Genomic DNA, 19,471 nt, shown 5'->3' with positions numbered 1-19,471 from the left:
TCAGTGGACGTTACCTACTGCATTTCTACCCACATTTTCTCAACTTGTATTTATGTTTTTTCAAATGGCGATGGATAGGCATTAATTAGCATAATTCATCTCTGTGCTCAGGAAAAGATTGGCTTCATCCCTCCTGTTCCCTGGATCTTTTTCAATGAGGAATTATTCTGCTTGATTTATACCCCCAAAAAATGAAGAATTTCAGGAATGACAGATGGCATGCCTCAAACATGTCAACCGTCCAAATTCCATGACATTTGTTTGACAAGAGCATAAAAACACCACTTGCATACCAAGTCAGAGGACATTTTATTTGACAAATTAACTGCTTTAACAGACCAATATATAACAGCAAACAGAGGGCTGTATTTCACACCAGAGGAGCAGGTTCGTTGACAGTTACGAGGAGCGATGTGCCACTGGCCCCCATGCATCCACCTCTAACATTAGCCATGACTGGTGCATGGAGATGGAGATGGGTGAAATGATATCATTTACCTTCTGTTGACCTCCAATAACATTACTGATGGTATCTACGTCACCAGTTCACTCTGACTGCATAAGTCCAGAACAGGTGTAATCAACTGCAACGGAACAGGAGGCACCATTTGTCCAGGGTACTGTAGATAAATAAGAGGACATGTGTTCTCACACGTTCTCTCTGTGTTGATAGGCAGTGTGTCATTATGTGTGTAGTATTGTTCCGGGATTCCTCCGATGGAATTGAGGAGTACACCACATCAGTCATTGGCTTCATCAATAAGTGCATCGATGACGTCGTCCCCACAGTGACCGTACGTACATACCCCAACCAGAAGCTATGGATTACAGGCAACAAATACACTGAGCTAAAGGCTAGAGCTGGAGCTTTCAAGGATTGGGACTCTAACCCGGAAGCTTATAAGAAATCCCACTATGCCCTCTGACGAACCATCAAACAAGCAAAGTGTCAATACAGGATTAAGATCGAATCGTACTACACCGGCTCTGACACTCGTCGGATGTGGCAGGGCCTGCAAACTATTACAGGCTAAAAAAAGGGAAGCACAGACGAGAGCTGCCCAGTGACACAAGCCTACCAGACGAGCTAAACCACTTCTATGCTCACATCGAGGCAAATAACACTGAAACATGCATGAGCGCGTCAGCTGTTCTGGACGACTGTGTGATCACGCTCTCCGCAGCCGATGTGAGTAAGACCTTTAAACAGGTCAACATTCACAAGGCCGCAAGGCCAGATGGATTACCATGACGTGTACTGGGAAAATGTGCTGACCAACTGGCAAATGTCTTCACTGACATTTTCGACCTCACCCTGTCTGAGTCTATAATACCAACATGTTTTAAGCAGACTACCATAGTACTTGTGCCCAAGAACACTAAAAGGTAACCTGCCTAAATGACTACCGACCCATAGCACTCATGACTGAAGCCATGAAGTGCTTTGAAAGGCTGCTCATGGCTCATATCAACTCCATTGTCCCAGAAACCCTAGACCCACTGCAATTTGCATACCGCACTAACAGATCCACAGATGATGCAATCTCTATTGCACTCCACACTGCCCTTTCCCACCTGGACAAAAGAAACACCTATGTGAGAATGCTATTCATTGACTACAGCTCAGCGATCAACACCATAGTGCCCTCAAAGCTAATCAATAAGCTAAGCACCTTGGGACTAAACACCTCCCTCTACAACCGGATCTTGGACTTCCTGACAGGCCACCCCCAGGTGGTAAGGGTAGGTAACAACACACCCGCCACACTGATCCTCAACACAGGGGCCCCTCAGGGGTGCGTGCTCAGTCCCCTTCTGTACTCCCTGTTCACTCATGACTGCACGGCCAGGCACAACTCCAACACCATCATTAAGTTTGCCGAAGACACGGCCTGATCACCGACAACGACAAGACTGCCTATAGGGAGGAGGTCAGAGACCTAGCCATGTGGTGCCAGGACAACAACCTCTCCCTCAACATGATCAAGACAAAGGAGATGATTGTGGACTACAGGAAAAAGAGGACTGAGCACACCCTTATTATCTTTGATGGGGCTGTATTGGAGCAGGTTGGGAGCTTCAAGTTCCATATCACCAACAAACTAACATGGTCCAAGCACACCAAGACAGTCGTGACTGAGACTGAAAAGATTTGGCATGGGTCCTCAGATCCTCAAAAGGTTCTACAGCTGCACCATTGAGAGTATGCATCAGTGGTTGCATCACTGCCTGGTATGGCAACTGCTAGGTCTCCGACCGCAAGGCACTACAGAGGGTAGTGTGAATGGCCCAGTACATCACTGGGGCCAAGCTTCCTGAGGAAGGCCCTACAAATTGTTAAGACCCCAGCCACCCTAGTCATAGACTGTTCTCTCTGCTTCCGCACAGAAAGCGGTACCGGAGCACCAAGTCTAGATCCAAGAGGCTTCTAAACAGCTTCTACCCCCAAGCCATAAGATTCCTGAACACCTAATCAAATGGCTACCTAGACTATTTGCATTGCCCCCCCCCCCTCTTTTACACTGCTGCTACTCTCTGTTGTTATCATCTATGCATAGTCACCTTAATAACTCTACCTACATGTACATATTACCTCAACTAACCGGTGCCCCCGCACATTGACTCTGTATCGGTACCCCCCTGTACATTGTCCCATTATTGTTATTTTACTGCTGCTCTTTAATTACTTGTTACTTTTATTTCTTATCTGTATTTTTTTATTTTATGCATTGTTGGTTAGGGGCTCGTCAGTAAATATTTCACTATAAGGTTGTATTCGGCGCATGTGACTAATAACATTTGATTTGATTTGAGCATCAAATTAACCTGTCAAACCTTTTTCCTAGGCCAAGATCCATCAATTACTGTGTTGTAACTGAGTAACATTTTTGTCTACAAAATACACCTTTGGATGTTGTATGATCCATATTCAATGGTCAGCGCCACACAGTGATTTAGTTCATGCAGGAATTCACTGCCGTTCCAATCTGCCCTTGACAATAGTGCAGTCTACGAGCGAATAGTCTATGCGCTAATAGAAGGTGGGATTTAAACCTATTTCATTGATGTTTGCGAGAGCCAGTGCACTCCACTTCAAGCTCGCCGCATGATCAAAGATTGAACACTTCCTAGTCGGCCTTTTGCAGGAAAACCCATTCACTTAAAGAAATAACTAATTTGCCAGAGTACTTCATTCAAAGTTATCCTTTTTGTAAATGGGTGGTCACAGAGCGTGGAAGCGGGAGAGAGAATTAGAGAGCGAGGTGCCGAAGGAAGTGTTTGCAATGCTATGTAAGCTTGTAAGTATTCCAAATGTCATCTGGCTTGTCACCGTTATTAACGAGGTTCAAGCGGCAGTGGTGGATCATTTTCCATGGAAATTCAATGCATTTTAAATAGCAGGCCAGGATTTACATAAGGTAATTGCAGAATGCTGAAAGTACCATAGTGGGGGCTCGTGACATAGATGTTTCTCTCCCTCTCCTTTCAGTAATAATATTACGTCTATTAAATAGGCAATAAATACAAGGCAGTCTGTATCAGTACCCCTTGACAAATAATACTAGATCTCCAGATATACATATATTTACCCTCAGCAGGCAGGCAGTGTAGTTCCTGGTAGGGCTATGACAGTGTCTGATAGGCCTATGTCAGTATCTGGTAGGCCTATAGTAAAATAATGTCATCATCCAGACCTTGGCTACTGTAGTAGCCTACGCACCCATTTACCCCCTGAGAAGGCTGGAGTTAGGTACTACACACAGGGATCTGGGGAAATTAAACACACTGACACATTGATGAGGCGCATAAAGATAGACTGTGGGGCTGGGAAGGAAAAACAAAATGGAGGAGATGGAGAGATGGTTGAGGAAGAAAGGAGCAGACTGCTGTGAGAAAAGATTGCCCAATTAATCTCTGTGAACTGTTCATTTTCCTCTCAGACAATTATTGCAAGCAACTCCTTTAATGATGGTACCTTTAAGTTATTGTCCTACACCCATAATCTATGTTATGTTTTCCATACATATTGGAATAACCAGCACTAGTTAGCCTGAGGTAATAGCCTTTGTGAGTATGTCTGCATCCCAAATAGCACCCGATTCCCTATGGGCCCTGGTCAAGAGGAGTGCACTACAAGACCCAGCCGTATATCTGTCCAACGATGTCTCTCTACCAGACGAACTCAATACATTTTATGCACGCTAGGACAAAAACTACACCGAGTCGTGCATGAGGGCCTCCACTGACCAAGAGGACTGGGTGATCTCGCCCTCTGAGTCCGACTTGTGTAAGGTTTTTAATCAGGTCAACACTCGTAAGGCTGCAGGGTCGGATGGTATTCCGGGACGCGTTCTCAGAGCATGCGCAGAACATGCTGGTCGGTATATTCACGGTCCTTTTCAAACTCTCCTTGTCCCAGTCTGTAATCCCTACGCGTCTCAAGCTGACCACCATCATTCCTGTTCCCAAGAACTCTAAAGCTACCTGCCACAATGACTAATGCCCTGTAGCACTCACATCTGTAATCATGAAGTGCTTTGAAAGGCTGGTTATGGCACACAACTCCATCATCCCGGAAACCCTAGACCCACTCCAATTTGCATACCGCTCCAACAGATCCAAAAGACTACGCAACCACAATTGCACTCCACACTGCCCTCGCCCACCTAGATACTAGGGATGCCCATGTGAGAATTGACAATGACTGCAGTTGCAAAAATCCAGGGGCATAGACTACTGCAACGAAATAAAATAATCACTTAGCACTAACTGTGTGTTGTCATTACAGGCCTCCAGCAGAAACTCTTTGGAAAAGACAGCCTGTATCCCCAAATGAGACCCTATTCTGTATATTACTTTGGACCAGAGCTCTATGGGGCTTGGTCAGAAGTAGCGCACTACGTAGGGAACAGAGTCTCATTTGGGACTCAGACATAATGGTTATTAAATGTGTGATTCATGAGTCATGGTTAAATTATAATTGTGTGAAGTCCCATTAGCTGTCAATGAGATGTTCACTGTAGCATAGAGACAATTAGCTGCTGTTGATTGGGATGCTAATTGAGACGCCTAGAAAGCAGACTCGCATGTTTCTTTATCGACTGATGTTCTGGTCAGAGCCGATATAGAAGGTCCACCTGCTGCTTTCAAACGTTCGTCGGCATATTGTGTTTATTAGTCCTGCAATGGATTTATTTAGCCTTTATACAGGTCGATCCCATTGAGGTAAGAAACATCTCTTACGAGGGAGACGTGTCCCAAGAAGGCAGAGGATCACAGACTTGTTACGTATACGACTGTACAGTAGTGAGTGACTAGTGTTACCCTTTACCACCCTTAACAGAAAGTGAAAAAGTTACACTGTTGAGTCTGTCCCCTTTAGTTTTTTATTATTAGACATAACAATGTCACAAACAGTAGTTGGTCTGAAAAGTACATTCAAAATGTGCAACTGACCATGCGCCAAAATCCAGATACACTTTCATAACCACTTCCTCTTTTGTAAGTATCAATACTGTATGTATTCTTGTGGACAATTCAGATTTACAAAATCATGTGGTGATATTTCACTTGAACCAACCACTCACCATCAAAGCATACATACTTGAATTACTATACGGGACTTTGAACAATGACCATTTTTTAATGTAAGTTGCTGTACATAATATTCAGAGGCTTTTTTTTGCGTTCTACCTTCCATTGCAATCAACTTTAATTGAATGTAATACTATTTTTCCAGTATAATTCTCTCTCTAGTCCCAGTCCAGCTCATATCAGTTTAGGTAAGCAGAGGGATTATAAAACAGGCCTAAATAGGGAATAGAGTGCCATTTGGGATGCAAAAATTGATCTGAAAAAGTAATGCTAGGGGTGACTGCTATTCCCTGGCATCCTCTTCCTCATCCACTTTTACTTACATGTCCACTTTACAAATATGAAGGCCTGTCACTAGCAGAGGCCTACCATACCAAGCACATTAGACTTCACAATGACACACATCTGTACACATTAGGGAAGATCTTAGGCTACATCCTAAATGGTTCCTATTCCCTCTATAGTGCACTACATTTGATCTGATCAGATCCATTTGGGACCTGGGCAAAAGTAGTGCACTACATAGGGAATAGGATGCCATTTGGGACACACAGAGTCTTCAGCTTATTGTTCATCATAACATAAAGCAGTTTATTTACTGTTTAAGCCCAACAAATACAAGTTTGTTTGGATGTTTCCCAAAGCCAGTCATGTGATATACTGACCACTGTTGATGATTTCACTGGGGTCAAAGGGTAGATCTGCGGCGGGGGGGGGTCCAGTTCATTTCCCTGGAATGAATTTTATGGTGAATTATTTAGTCATTATAAAAGTAGGGGAAATAGAAGCAATACATATGAGTGATGTCCCATCCAGTTGATCCAGGGGTCCCCTCCAAGAGACCCCATATTTAATACTGATTCTGTATTCATCCATGCCACTGGGGCTTTATGCTGCACATACAATAACATCACAGAAGTCAGAGGTAGGGGCTGTGTCGGTCATTAATTTTTGTCAGCAGGTTATTATCAAGCAAAAGACTGCCCCGTCTCATGGTAATTGAGCGGTAATTAACATACAACTCAATCAGCATCTCCAGGCCTCCAGCCTACAAGCCGCTGGTTAATGCATGCCTTTGGAACATCGACATTAAAAAAAAGCCTAATAGAGACATTTAATATACACCATCACAAATGCATTATTTAATTTAGTCAGGTCTAAAGAAATAATAAGTAGAAAATATATTTTAGTTATCTGGCTATGCTGTATGACATAGGCTGTAGGCTTGTCCAATTAGCTGACAATATATGGTTATAAGTCCCATGCTATTATTTGATTTGATTGTATAGTAAGAAGAGTATAATTGAACTTAGCTGAATAAAATATAAATAAAATATTATTCCCATTACGGCGCGAGTGCGCATATGAAATGTCTATGTTTGAGCATAAAAGTGATCATTTGAAACTGGTCCTATATGCTAGATTTAGAGTTATTTGGCAACTTCAGCTGTGAGAAATCAAAACATGTATGGGTTGCATGACGCGACTAATTGATGATTGATGATTGGAGAAAAGCTTGCTCTGTTCCTTGCCTCAGACTGCACAGCTGTTCTCCCATCAAATGCTTATATTTTCACCCATCAGACTATTCTCAGTTTAATCTGGTCTTGACCAATATGTCAAATTAGTTCCGATTTAGAATGGCCCATTATTAAATGGGCAGGAACAGGAACAGGGGGAAAAAAAGACATGACATCTGTACGCACTTGAACAGCGAACTGAGGCAGCGCGCTTTCCCGACGGTCCGTTTTGTAAGTTACTTCGGTGTTTATAGCGGAATTGTGCTTAATATGAGCAGCTGAGAAACAAATAAAAACACTTATTCCTCTACACGCATCAACCGCTGTTTTGAGGAGCATGCTCTCGCTGCCCGATAGGTGACATTCCGCCCAAACACTGTACGGCATTGGGTCTCCAACCTTGTTCCTGCAGCTACCTAGTGCTTGATTTGGTAAACCAAGTGAAATCTGTTCGGGAACATCGCAACGAAACATATTTCCCTAAACTGTCTGCGCGCTCGAGAAATTAATAAAGAAGAGAGAGGAGATGGAAATGCATGGTGGTGAGATATTCTGTATAGCTAAAGGTAATGTGTCACCCAATGAATTCTGAAATATTTGTAAAAAAAAAATCCCTATTACTAGGCAATTCAAAATCAAATACAAAATCAATAATTGTAGGCTAAACCGCCCTGCCCAATCAATGAACCAACACGTTCTCTCCCAGACTCATGGATATACATGTTGGAGCTTAGCATTAGGTAACCAGTCCTATTCAGTATACATGATAATACAGTCCACTCAAAAGGCTAGACCAATTATGTACCAAATACATCTTAAATCACTTTTGTTTGATGTTTTTCTGCCATGGTAATATGTGGTAGGCTATGAATTGTATAACAGCAGAATCATCATTTTTATTCCGTTATTTTTTTTCATGGGGGGGGGGGCTCATAAGAATATGCATAAGCTCTAATATGCATATGGTTGTTTAGAATGAATCATCACCTTTCAATGTGGTGGCCATTTCGTTGTGTCAAGCTTTGAAACAACATCCAAATCAACCATGTTCTACAATGTTTCAACCGTCTGTTGAACTTCTTTCTTCAAATTGATCATCACAGTGAGGTGAGTTTTACACTGTATAGGCCTGCTGTTTTGATGATAAGTGTTTGATGTGATATTTAAATGTAATTTGCATTAAGGTCAGAGTGGTTAGAGGGACAATAGAGCCCAGAGTACCAGGCCATTAGGACCAGATGGTAGTTAGCAAGTTGGGTACTACCAAAGCATGTCCAGAGTGCACAAAAGGAGATTACTGTGACTCAATTGTCACGTGGAACTTTACTGTGGTCATGACTCATGACTGCAGGTGTGGCAGTAATATGGTCACCACAACATGGTCAATGTTCCACAAAACTGAGAATATACAGTTCAGAGGTTAAGCGTAATATTTTTTCCAACACAAAGCAAAGAGAGTCTTAATACACACAACCAAGCTTGGTCTTTGCTATAACACATGGTAGTAGCAGGATATGGGCTTCCATTGATTTGACATTGAGAGACCACCCACCCAGCCATTCATTCAGTGGGTAGTTGTTGCTGTTTGAATGACCTGGAGTGGGCTGTGTGCCCGGCTGATGTGTCGCGACGTCATCAGAGAAAGGAGGAAGTCACTCCGGCGGGCCACATGAATGTATCCCATAATACTCTTCTTCAGTTCCACTCCAGTTCAAAACAATGAAAGTCTTATTCACCAAGCTCTTGTTGTATGTTGCCTGTTCTTAATGCTGGCCATAGGAATCCAGTGTAAAACAGTTATACCCCGAATACTCAAATCCACTGGATCACATCACATCAAGGGAGATCCATCCACGCCATTCACACTGCACTCCGTCCATTGTCACGGCAATGACGACACGATCCAGCCAGCTCACCAACCAACAAACCAACCAATCAACACCCTCCTCCTGAAGCAATGGATCCGCCCTGCTACTCACAGCAGGCATTGTAACCAAAGTGAATGAAATCTGTATTTATTTACATCATACTTAGCTCTCTCAAAAGGGTAAGTGCAAAGTCGTTCACTAGCTTCCTTTATTAATCTTTTTATCAAATGAACAATAATTACATTTTTGTTTTTCTTTCTTTAAATTGCTTGGTCCACAGCAGCAATGTTTCAGTCACAAAAATAAGCAGTGTTGGGTTTCGACCAGTCACCAGACCATCCTCTTTCTCTCACAGGCCTCTTCATCAGGTGTTTCTTTTTTTCTACCTGCCGAAGATGTTCTCATACTCCAGTAAGATGAGCTCAACAATCTGGTTCTGATATACCATGTGAACAGCGATGTTCCCAGTCTCGGTCTCAGGTCTGAGCAGGGTAGGACCGAAGACGATCGCTACGCTCTGGGTCGTCATTCGGTTGGCCTCTCCATGGTCAATCACCCTGGAGAGACAGGAAGGAGAGGACAGAGTGAGATACAGGGACGGACTAGAAGGAGTAACCCCCCCCAATTTAGACAGGCCATTGGGCTAAAGATGGACCAGCACATCTGACATTTTCTCGAACTGCCCTTTGATCCGTTATGGTGAGATAGGCCTATCAATTAGGAAACACAACACATATGTTGGTTGGTCAACAAAGGGTTCAGGTGCACGCTGGAGTCAAAACTTTACATCTATTATGTAAGCTACTGCTAGTATTCGAAAAACATCACATGCAAATTGCGATAAATATACTTTGGGTAATATCGCAGCCTAGCTTTGCTTTACCTTCTGAGATGTTTGAAGAGGCATTGCATTGTGTCGTGATTCGGTTTTGGCAACTGCTTGACTAAGTCTTTTATTGAGTTTACTCGCTGCTTGTAATCCGAGCATTCTGGAAGAGAGTGAAAGGTAAAACGACACCATTAGTTTCACTGCATAAGGAAAAACACATCATTTACATCAGGGATCATTAACTAGACTTTTTCTTGAGAGGATGGTCAGGGGGCTAGAACATAAATTACAAATAATTGTTAGACTTCAAATTGACTGCAAGAACCATAAACAGATACCATTTGACTAAAACAATCATTTTAAACCTTGCTTACATTTGTAAACGAACACAATTACAGTACCAGTCAAAAGTTTGGACACACCTACTCATTCCAGGGCTTTTCTTTATTTTTTACTATTTTCTACATTGTAGAAATCATGTAGTAACCAAAAATGTATTCAACAAATCAAAATATATTTTATATTTGAGAGTCTTCAAAGTAGCCATCCTTTGCCCTGACAGCTTTGCACACTCTTGGCATTCTCTAAACCAGCTTCATGAGGTAGTCACCTGGAATGCATTTCAATTAACAGGTGTGTCTTGTTAAAAGTTGATGTGTGGAATTTCTTTCCTTCTTAATGCATTTGAGACAATCAGTTATGGTGTGACAAGGTAGGGGCGGTATACAGAAGATAGCCCTATTTGGTAAAACACCAAGTCTATATTATGGCAAGAACAGCTCAAATAAGAAAAAAGAAACAACAGTCTATCATTACTTTAAGACATGAAGGTCAGTCAATGTGGAAAATTTCAAGAACTTTGAAAGTTTCTTCAAGTGCAGTCGCAAAAACCATCAAGCGCTATGATGAAACTGGCTCTCATGAGGACTGCCACAGGAAAGGAAGACCCAGAGTTACCTCTGCTGCAGAGGACAAGTTCATTAGAGTAAACTACACCTCAGATTGCAGCCCAAATAAATGCAAAGTAACAGACACATCTCAACATCAACTGTTCAGAGGAGACTGCGTGAATCAAGCCTTCATGGTCGAATTGCTGCAAAGAAACCACTACTAAATGACACTAATAAGAAGAAGAGACTTGCTTGGGCCAAGAAACATGAGCAATGGACATTTAGACCGGTGGGAATCTGTCCTTTAGTCTGCTGAGTCCAATTTTATGATATTTGGTTCAAACCGCCGTGTCGTTGTGAGACGCAGCGTAAGTGAACGGATGATCTCCTCGTGTGGTTCCCACCGTGAAGCATGGAGGAGGAGGTGTGACAGTGCATTAATGGTGACAATGTCAGTGATTTATTTAGAATTCAAGGCACACTTAACAAGCATGGCTACCACAGCATTCTGCAGCAATATGCCATCCCTTTTGGTTTTCGCTTAGTGGGACTATCATTTGTTTGTCAACAGGACAATGACCCAAAACACACCTCCAGGCTGTGTAAGGGCTATTTGACCAAGAAGGAGAGTGATGGAGTGCTGCATCAGATGACCTGGCCTCTACAATTACCCGACCTCAACCCAATTGAGATGGTTTGGGATGAGTTGGACCGCAGAGTGAAGGAAAGTCAACAAGTTCTCAGCATATGTGGGAACTCCTGTTGGAGTTGTTGGAAAACCATTCCAGGTGTACCTGGTTAACAGAATATCAAGAGTGTGCAAAGCTGTTATGAAGGCAAAGGGTGACTACTTTGAAGAATTTAAAAGAATTTTCATTTGCTTAACACTTAACGCTTTATTGGTTACTACATGATTCCATATGTGTTATTTCATAGTTTGATGTCTTCACTATTATTCTACAATGTAGAAAATAGTAAAAATAAAGCAAAACCCTTGAATGAGTAGGTGTGTCCAAACTTTTGACTGGTACTGTATCTCTCCATTATAAAACTGGTTGTTTGGACCCTGGATGCTGATTGGACAAGCAGCGTTCCTAGTCGTGTTGTAATGGCCTTCACAGTTCCATCTGACAATTATCACTGCATCTCATAATAATATCATGCTCATGTTTCTGTATGACTCATCTCTTGTGTTGATCTCAACTCGCAAATTATTTCCCCTGGCTTCCAGCCGAACATTTAGGTTGGTACAGCGGGGGTTAATATAAGCCTCGCTGTCTCCCTGTCCGACCACAGAAACAATGTTTGGCTTTGGAATTTCCATCTCTGTACCATAGGAGAGTGAACGGTGCCCAGACAAGACCATTTCTGTCTGAGCCAGGCGAAATCACGCATCTTCATTATCCTGGACATATCCAAGTAAATGCAAATAGAAAAAAAAAGTTCAAACAAACTAAAATGCAGCTCGTGTGCTCTCATTCCAGGTTCAATGTTTGGCGTGACTCAGTTAGCTGAAGTTGGCTAGTGACAATAACGGTACCCAGCCTGCATAGCAAACATTTGGTTTAGAATGGACAACATGTCTGTTGCAACATGACCGAAACAACTGACTTGTCAAAATAACATTTTAATGAAACTGTTTAATTCATTGTTATTTGAATATGTTGGTAACAGTTTTGTAAAACCAATAAAGCACAAGAGGCAGTGCTGTATCATGAATACAGACAGTCACAGGTAAATAAAACAATGCTTTTTACTTGTGACTGTACTCTGGATACAGCACTGCCTCTTGTGCCTTGTTGCTTATTTGTGCGTGGGTATCCTTTCCAAAATTAAAATCACTTGGAGCTGATTTGCTGGTGTTTTTACCGTCTTTGAACCCTGATTTACATTATCCAAATTAATAGGGTGAATTCAAATGATAAGGGCGCCGTCTTGTGGACACATTTCAAACAGCAAATATTTGGAATCACTTAAACCAAGTGGTAAATTGAGCGTGAAGTCATTAATGGACATTGTCTTTAGGTGAACCATCCTTCCTTAATGTAACTATTAGAAACAGTGGCTCAGTAGGACAAGCACACAGTAAAGTACAGGGTTAGACAACACAGTAAAGTACAGGGTTAGACAACACAGCAAAGTACAGGGTTAGACAACACAGTAAAGTACAGGGTTAGACAACACAGTAAAGTACAGGGTTAGACAACACAGTAAAGTACAGGGTTAGACAACACAGTAAAGTACAGGGTTAGACAACACGGTAAAGTACAGGGTTAGACAACACAGTAAAGTACAGGGTTAGACAACCCAGTAAAGTACAGGGTTAGACAACCAGTAAAGTACAGGGTTAGGAAAGTACAGGGTTAGACAACACAGTAAAGTACAGGGTTAGACAACAGTAAAGTACAGGGTTAGACAACACAGTAAAGAACAGGGTTAGACAACACAGTAAAGAACAGGGTTAGACAACACAGTAAAGAACAGGGTTAGACAACACAGTAAAGAACAGGGTTAGACAACACAGTAAAGAACAGGGTTAGACAACACAGTAAAGTACAGGGTTAGACAACACAGTAAAGTACAGGGTTAGACAACACAGTAAAGTACAGGGTTAGACAACACAGTAAAGTACAGGGTTAGACAACATAGTAAAGTACAGGGTTAGACAACACAGTAAAGAACAGGGTTAGACAACACAGTAAAGAACAGGGTTAGACAACATAGTAAAGTACGCTACAGTGTAGTTAAGTGTGTTACTACTCACTGATGGCGTTGATAAAGTGGTTGAAGGAGTCGTAGGTGAAGAGGGGTTCAGGCAGCTCTCTGAAGAACATCTTCAGGGCTCCCGTGGTGACGTGGATGTCCTCCCACTTACTGTCCTCCAGTTCTAACTGTTCATCTAGGATATAGAGACACAGCTTTTAAGACAAGAGATCATGGTCTGTTCAAGAATTGAGAGTCACAACACAAGTTAATGTTGGACTGACTGACACCCAAACCTCTTTACAAAATGACTATACCTCCAGTACCTATGTCACTAACCATGTACCAAAGCTAGTGGAAAAAGCTATAACATCATATCATTAGTGATGCCCTACCGTGATTCACAGCGAAGCGCAGCTTCTGTATCACAGCTAGATTCCCACTCACTCTGTATATGCCATCTACACTCAGACCTGAGGAGAAGAGGAGAGAAAGAGAGAGAGAGAGAGAGAGAGAGAGAGAGAGAGAGGCATTAGAACTCGTGTTTGTGACTCAGCACACAATCATCATTACAAAAATCTTGACATCTCATCTCTGAACAAATTCTAATCATAACTCAAAAGACAGAGAGGGGGAACAGATAAAGGAACAGAGATGTATGGCTCGTTCGTACCTGTGGTCTCCACGTGGTCGATGCAGGTGGTGACAAAGTTGGGCACTGACGTGTTCTCCCTCTGACACAGGCTGCTCAGACTGCAGCCAAACACCTGGTCTGAGAAAGCAACGCGGAGAGACGTCAACTTACAATGTTTCGTTACCAAGGGTTTTATCACTGCGTTTAGCTTCCTCTAGTTGAGGACAGCAGTAGGTCCATTCTCGGGAACCCATAACCAAATCTCCATCCACACCTTTAATGTATCCCTTGTCCTTGACGGCCTGGTAGGTGGGTCGGCGGGTCAGGAACTTCTTCAGCTTCACTCTAGTCTTTTTCTGGTCAGTGGAGTCCATACTTATAGATGTCTTCATCGCTGAAACCATATGGAAGGAAACATGTCTAAACAGGTACCAAGAGGGCATTTGGTCACAATACCTTCTAAGATCACTAAACAACGCGCACAAACACACCCTCTCACAGCGTATTTAGTCAAGGCACCTCTGTTTTTCTTGGAGTCTCGGTGGTCCTTCTCCTTGTCTTGTTTCTCTGTCCCGGGGGACTCAGGCATGTCCTCCTCTATGGCCTCATCTGACTCCCATGCCTGTCCCCACACACACACACACACACGCACACACACACACACACACACACACACACACACACACACACACACACACACACACACACACACACACACACACACACACACACACACACACACACACACACACACAGAGAGAGACAACTTCCGTTAGTTCTACCCTCTATTGGAGGGATGCGGAACTGAACAGATAAAAATAAATGAATATTCAGAAGACCCTCATTACAGAGATTCTAGAGCGTCATTGGCCTTGTACTGTACTTTTCTAGTCCCTCTGACGGACATCTAAACAGAGCAAGTTAGTGCAGGATTTGATTATGTTATAGGTGTGGTAGTTACTAAGCTCTGGACTGAAGAGAGAGGTCCACTCACATGTGTGCTGATGGTGTCTGTCAGGGCTCGGTACCAGTCGTTGATGACGCTGTCAATCTCCGATTGGATCAGCAGCTCCGTCCCCTGACGGGTCTTCAGTTCAATGACGTGCTTCTTGCTTGACTTATCCTTGGATGCCCAATCAACTGACCCCCCTCTGAGATCCACAGTGAACTCCGGCTTCGACTGGTTACCCACAAACTTCTACAAGGAAATAATTCAACATTCAGACAAATCAGATGAGAGCTGGGTTTCCAACTCAAGGATAGTAATAGTGGTAAATCTTTCATGAGTATTTTTCACACAGTTGTTATTTCAAGTTGCATTAAAAACAACCAAAGCAGTGTTACAAGTTACTGTGTTATAGTTACACGTCGTTATTAACCGCTATGTTGACTTGAAGATAAACCACAGGCGATCTTATTCACACCACTGTGTTGCAAGCTGAACATTTAGTATTGTACGGGGAAGTTCAACTGTTATCAATTTTTTTGGGGGGGGGACTCAGCAGGTTAGTATTGTATGCATATCAACAACACCTCTATCTAGGCCAGTGGTTCCCAAACTGTGGGGCACAAAGGGGGGGGGGGGGGATTACCTTAGAGAGCTATTTATAACTTGTCTGAAATGTTCAGATTTACTAGCCCATAGATATTCCTTTTTTTTTATCACTCAAATATCATATGAATACAATTTAGACATGGCAAAATGTATAGAATTGCAAAAAAATAAGCTTTAAACCTGCAAAATGATCTCCACCAACAAGAGGGATGTGAACAGTTTGTGTCATGAACAGTGACGGTGCCCATCGAAATAGGAGGGCGGGGGACCCAGAGGAAACGCATCCCCCTACATCCCTTGGTCAACCAATCAGGCTAGGTTATGAGTAGCAGGCAGGGGATAGGGCGAGGGGATAGTGTGAGCATGACGGACAGGCAGGGGGACAAATGGAACACATGCACAGGGACAGAGGAGACATACAGTGGCAGCTGGGGCACGCCCATGGACAGAGTGGACATAGGAGACAGCTGGGCAGGGCTTGACCGAACGCTTCCAGTTGGCCAGCAGAGTGAGCAGCAGCTCAGGGATGGAGCCACTACGGTAGTGCGGCTTTGGATGAGGAGAGGAAAGGAAGAAGGAGAGGAAAATAATAGAGTAAGAGGAGAGGAGAAGGATGGCAAATGAGAAATATAGAGTCACAGACAGATGAAAGAAGAAGGGACAAGGGAAACAGAACAGATCGAAAGACCTATGGTGCACTAGCACTACTACTAACTGGAGATAGACAGCAAACCAGGTCGTTCTTAGGCACTGCCACCCTCTTCTTGAGGTGAAAACTCCTGCAGGTTATTGGAAAAGTAGGGGAGATATTCAGCTCTAATTTTTTAAATGTTAATTAACTGACGTCAGCTGTAAAACTCTATTTTTAACCCAAGGTGGTTCCTAACAAGGCGGCTGATGGGGTACGTACCCAGCTGGTGCCACTCCCCTGTCCTTTAGCGAAGAGCAGTGAGGAGCCCTGGAGTACTGTCCACGAAGATGTCCAGTTCTTCCTGTTAGAACCACGTCACAACACAACCATTTATCAACCATAAACCACGTCACATCTATTTAAATCAACCATCACAATATACAACCCTTTATAAAACCATCAACCATGTCAGAACACAACCATTTATCAACCATAAACCACGTTACATCTATTTAAATCAACCATCACAATAAAACCCTTTATAAAACCACCAACCATGTCAGAACACAACCATTTATCAACCATAAACCACGTTACATCTATTTAAATCAACCATCACAATACAACCCTTTATAAAACCACCAACCATGTCAGAACACAACCATTTATCAACATAAACAACATCTATTTAAATCAACCATCACAATCAACCTTTATAAAACCAAACCATGTCAGTCACATCTATTTAAATCAACCATCACAATAAAACCCTTTATAAAAACCATCAACCATGTCAGAACACAACCATTTATCAACCATAAACCACGTCACATTTATTTACCATCACAACACAACCCTTTATAAACCATGTCACAACACAACCATTTATCAACCAGTCCCAACTAGTGTTGCAAAGCTACCGGAATCTTCAATCATTTTTGGTAATTAACAGAAAATATATGATAATCTATCGTAACTTTGGCAATGTTAACTTGAATAACTTAGGCCGTCACTGTAAATGAGAATTTGTTCTTAACTGACTTGCCTAGTTAAATCAAGGTTAAATAAAAACATTTAAAAACCTAATTAAGTTTGGGTTTCTTCTCTCCCTTTTCTTAGACAAGTACGGCAAGGCCTGTTTTCTCATGTCCTAACTGAGCTACTGCCTCCGTCGCATTGTTCTCAACACCATTATGTTGCTTAACTTTGCCAATATGCACATAGCCACATGGTCTAGGAAAACGTGCCAATTCAACTGCACACGGATGTGTTTCAGAACCGCGGACAGCGACCACTATCCAACGCGGGAGAAGGCACATGTTTCACCATTGTTCTTACGTAATATAACCATATACAATTTAAGTCGCACATATATCTTAGGAGATGGACTGCGCCATCCCCACAGCCTCCACAATGGATCAGTCCACTCAAATAGGCGCAAATCACACCATAGTACACCATTATTATTAGATTTTTTTTGCTTCTGCTCGACTATAGAAATCTCGGTCGACCAACAGCCTATCGACCAAACAATCGTCCAGTCGACTAAATGGGGTCAGCCCTAATAATCAGGATGCTTCACCATTTTGTCATTGTATTTATTTTTTAATTTTTTTAATCATCTTTAATTATTTTACACAGAGGACCAGATATTACTACAGACACCTGTGATAAACTAAATGACCCAAAACAGACACTAGATGTCTTGTTATTGAATGTAATCCATCTTTGAAAAATAAAAAAAATTCTGATAGTTTACCGGCAAACTTAAAACATTTCCAGTGAGATAGCCTACTTTTGCAACTCTGGCTCCAACACAAGCATTTATCAACCATCAGTCTGTCCATTATATCAACAAAGAATCAATGGCATTGTTTTGTTTGTCTGTACGATGCTGTATTGTCCTCTTACTTCCACATAAGATAATGACAATGTTTTCTAATCTATATGATCTTTGTACAGTATGTTTTACCTGACTTTCTTGCCATTCTCAGTGATTTTGGTGACGTTGAGGACTCCACACTTCTCAGAGGGCTGTGGATGGAGACAGACAGGAGACATTAACACAGTCAGACTAGCATGCCTAGTTAAATAGATTTTTTTTAAAGACTCAAGATGTGCACACACACACACACACACACACACACACACACACACACACACACACACACACACACACACACACACACACACACACACACACACACACACACACACACACACACACACACACACACACACACACACACACACACACACACACACACACACACACACACCCTCACAGCAGGGGAGAAGGAAAACACAGCCAGCGGCCATGAGATACCGAAAAAAGATTAGAACAACATAATGAGGCTCATGACTTGAGCACACACTAACACACAGACAGACAGACACACACACACACACAAAAAGAAGAAACAGGGCAGTAAAGGGTGTGATGCCCATGCAAACAGACATGTTTCATTGTACCACCGATAGGCTGTGCTACAACACAGACGCACAATCTATTGATTCAAACGGTTCGTTATCAATGGTCCCACAAGGTGAAAGACAATACCGTAACAGAGAAACAGAACATAAACTAAAAAGGAGCTTGGACAGTAGAAAAGGACGTTGGCCACGGTAGCAGATGGAGACAGAAAGAACACATGCAGGAGAGAAAGAGAGAGGTTTGGGCGATATACTGTTTATACCGGGGTATTTCAAATTACAGACGATATGATTTAATACTGTTTAGGGTCATTGTCATTTTTGCAAGACCCATTTGCGACCAAGCTTTAACTTCCTGACTGATGTCTTGAGATGTTGCTTCAATATATCCATGTAATTTAACTGCCTCATGATGCCATCTATTTTGTGAAGTGCACCAGTCCCTCCTGCAGCAAAGCATCCCCACAACATGATGCTGCCACCCCTGTGCTTCACGGTTGGGATGGTGTTCTTCGACTTGCAAGCATTCCCCTTTTCCTCAAAACATAACAATGGTCATTATGGCCAAACAGTTCTATTTGTTTTTTCATCAGACCAGAGGACATTTCTCCAAAAAGTACAATTTTTCTCCCCATGTGCAGTTGCAAACCGTAGTCTGGCTTTTCTATGGCGGTTTTTGAGCAGTGGCTTCTTCCTTGCTGAGCGGCCTTTCAGGTTATGCTGATATAGGACTCGTTTTACTGTGGATATAGATACTTTTGTACACGTTTCCTCCAGCATCTTCACAAGGTCCTTTGCTGTTGTTCTGGGATT

The 19,471-nt window shown here is 42.4% G+C and overlaps 1 protein-coding gene across 4 annotated transcripts in view; it reads right to left on the bottom strand.

Annotated features, from left to right (window-relative positions):
* Positions 1-5,364: 5,364 nt before the first annotated feature.
* The window catches only part of LOC123991131 (rho GTPase-activating protein 12-like), a 110,321-nt gene continuing 96,214 nt past the window's right edge, over positions 5,365-19,471 (bottom strand). For 3 of the 4 annotated variants that reach the window (XM_046292360.1, XM_046292357.1, XM_046292358.1), the window contains 11 exons: positions 18,198-18,259; positions 16,505-16,586; positions 16,015-16,143; positions 15,034-15,237; positions 14,559-14,661; positions 14,314-14,433; positions 14,079-14,177; positions 13,801-13,878; positions 13,467-13,601; positions 9,867-9,972; positions 5,365-9,540 (listed from right to left, as the gene is read on the bottom strand). In XM_046292360.1, coding sequence (XP_046148316.1) covers positions 9,366-9,540; positions 9,867-9,972; positions 13,467-13,601; positions 13,801-13,878; positions 14,079-14,177; positions 14,314-14,433; positions 14,559-14,661; positions 15,034-15,237; positions 16,015-16,143; positions 16,505-16,586; positions 18,198-18,259 — 1,293 coding nt within the window. In that variant the 3' untranslated portion in view covers positions 5,365-9,365. The remainder of the gene's footprint in view (positions 9,541-9,866; positions 9,973-13,466; positions 13,602-13,800; positions 13,879-14,078; positions 14,178-14,313; positions 14,434-14,558; positions 14,662-15,033; positions 15,238-16,014; positions 16,144-16,504; positions 16,587-18,197; positions 18,260-19,471) is intronic. The other variant, XM_046292359.1, reaches the window with a different exon arrangement.

Source organism: Oncorhynchus gorbuscha, linkage group LG12 (assembly GCF_021184085.1).
Source record: "Oncorhynchus gorbuscha isolate QuinsamMale2020 ecotype Even-year linkage group LG12, OgorEven_v1.0, whole genome shotgun sequence".
In the NCBI taxonomy this organism is placed as follows: domain Eukaryota; kingdom Metazoa; phylum Chordata; class Actinopteri; order Salmoniformes; family Salmonidae; genus Oncorhynchus; species Oncorhynchus gorbuscha.
This window is presented reverse-complemented; position numbering and strand designations above follow the sequence as displayed.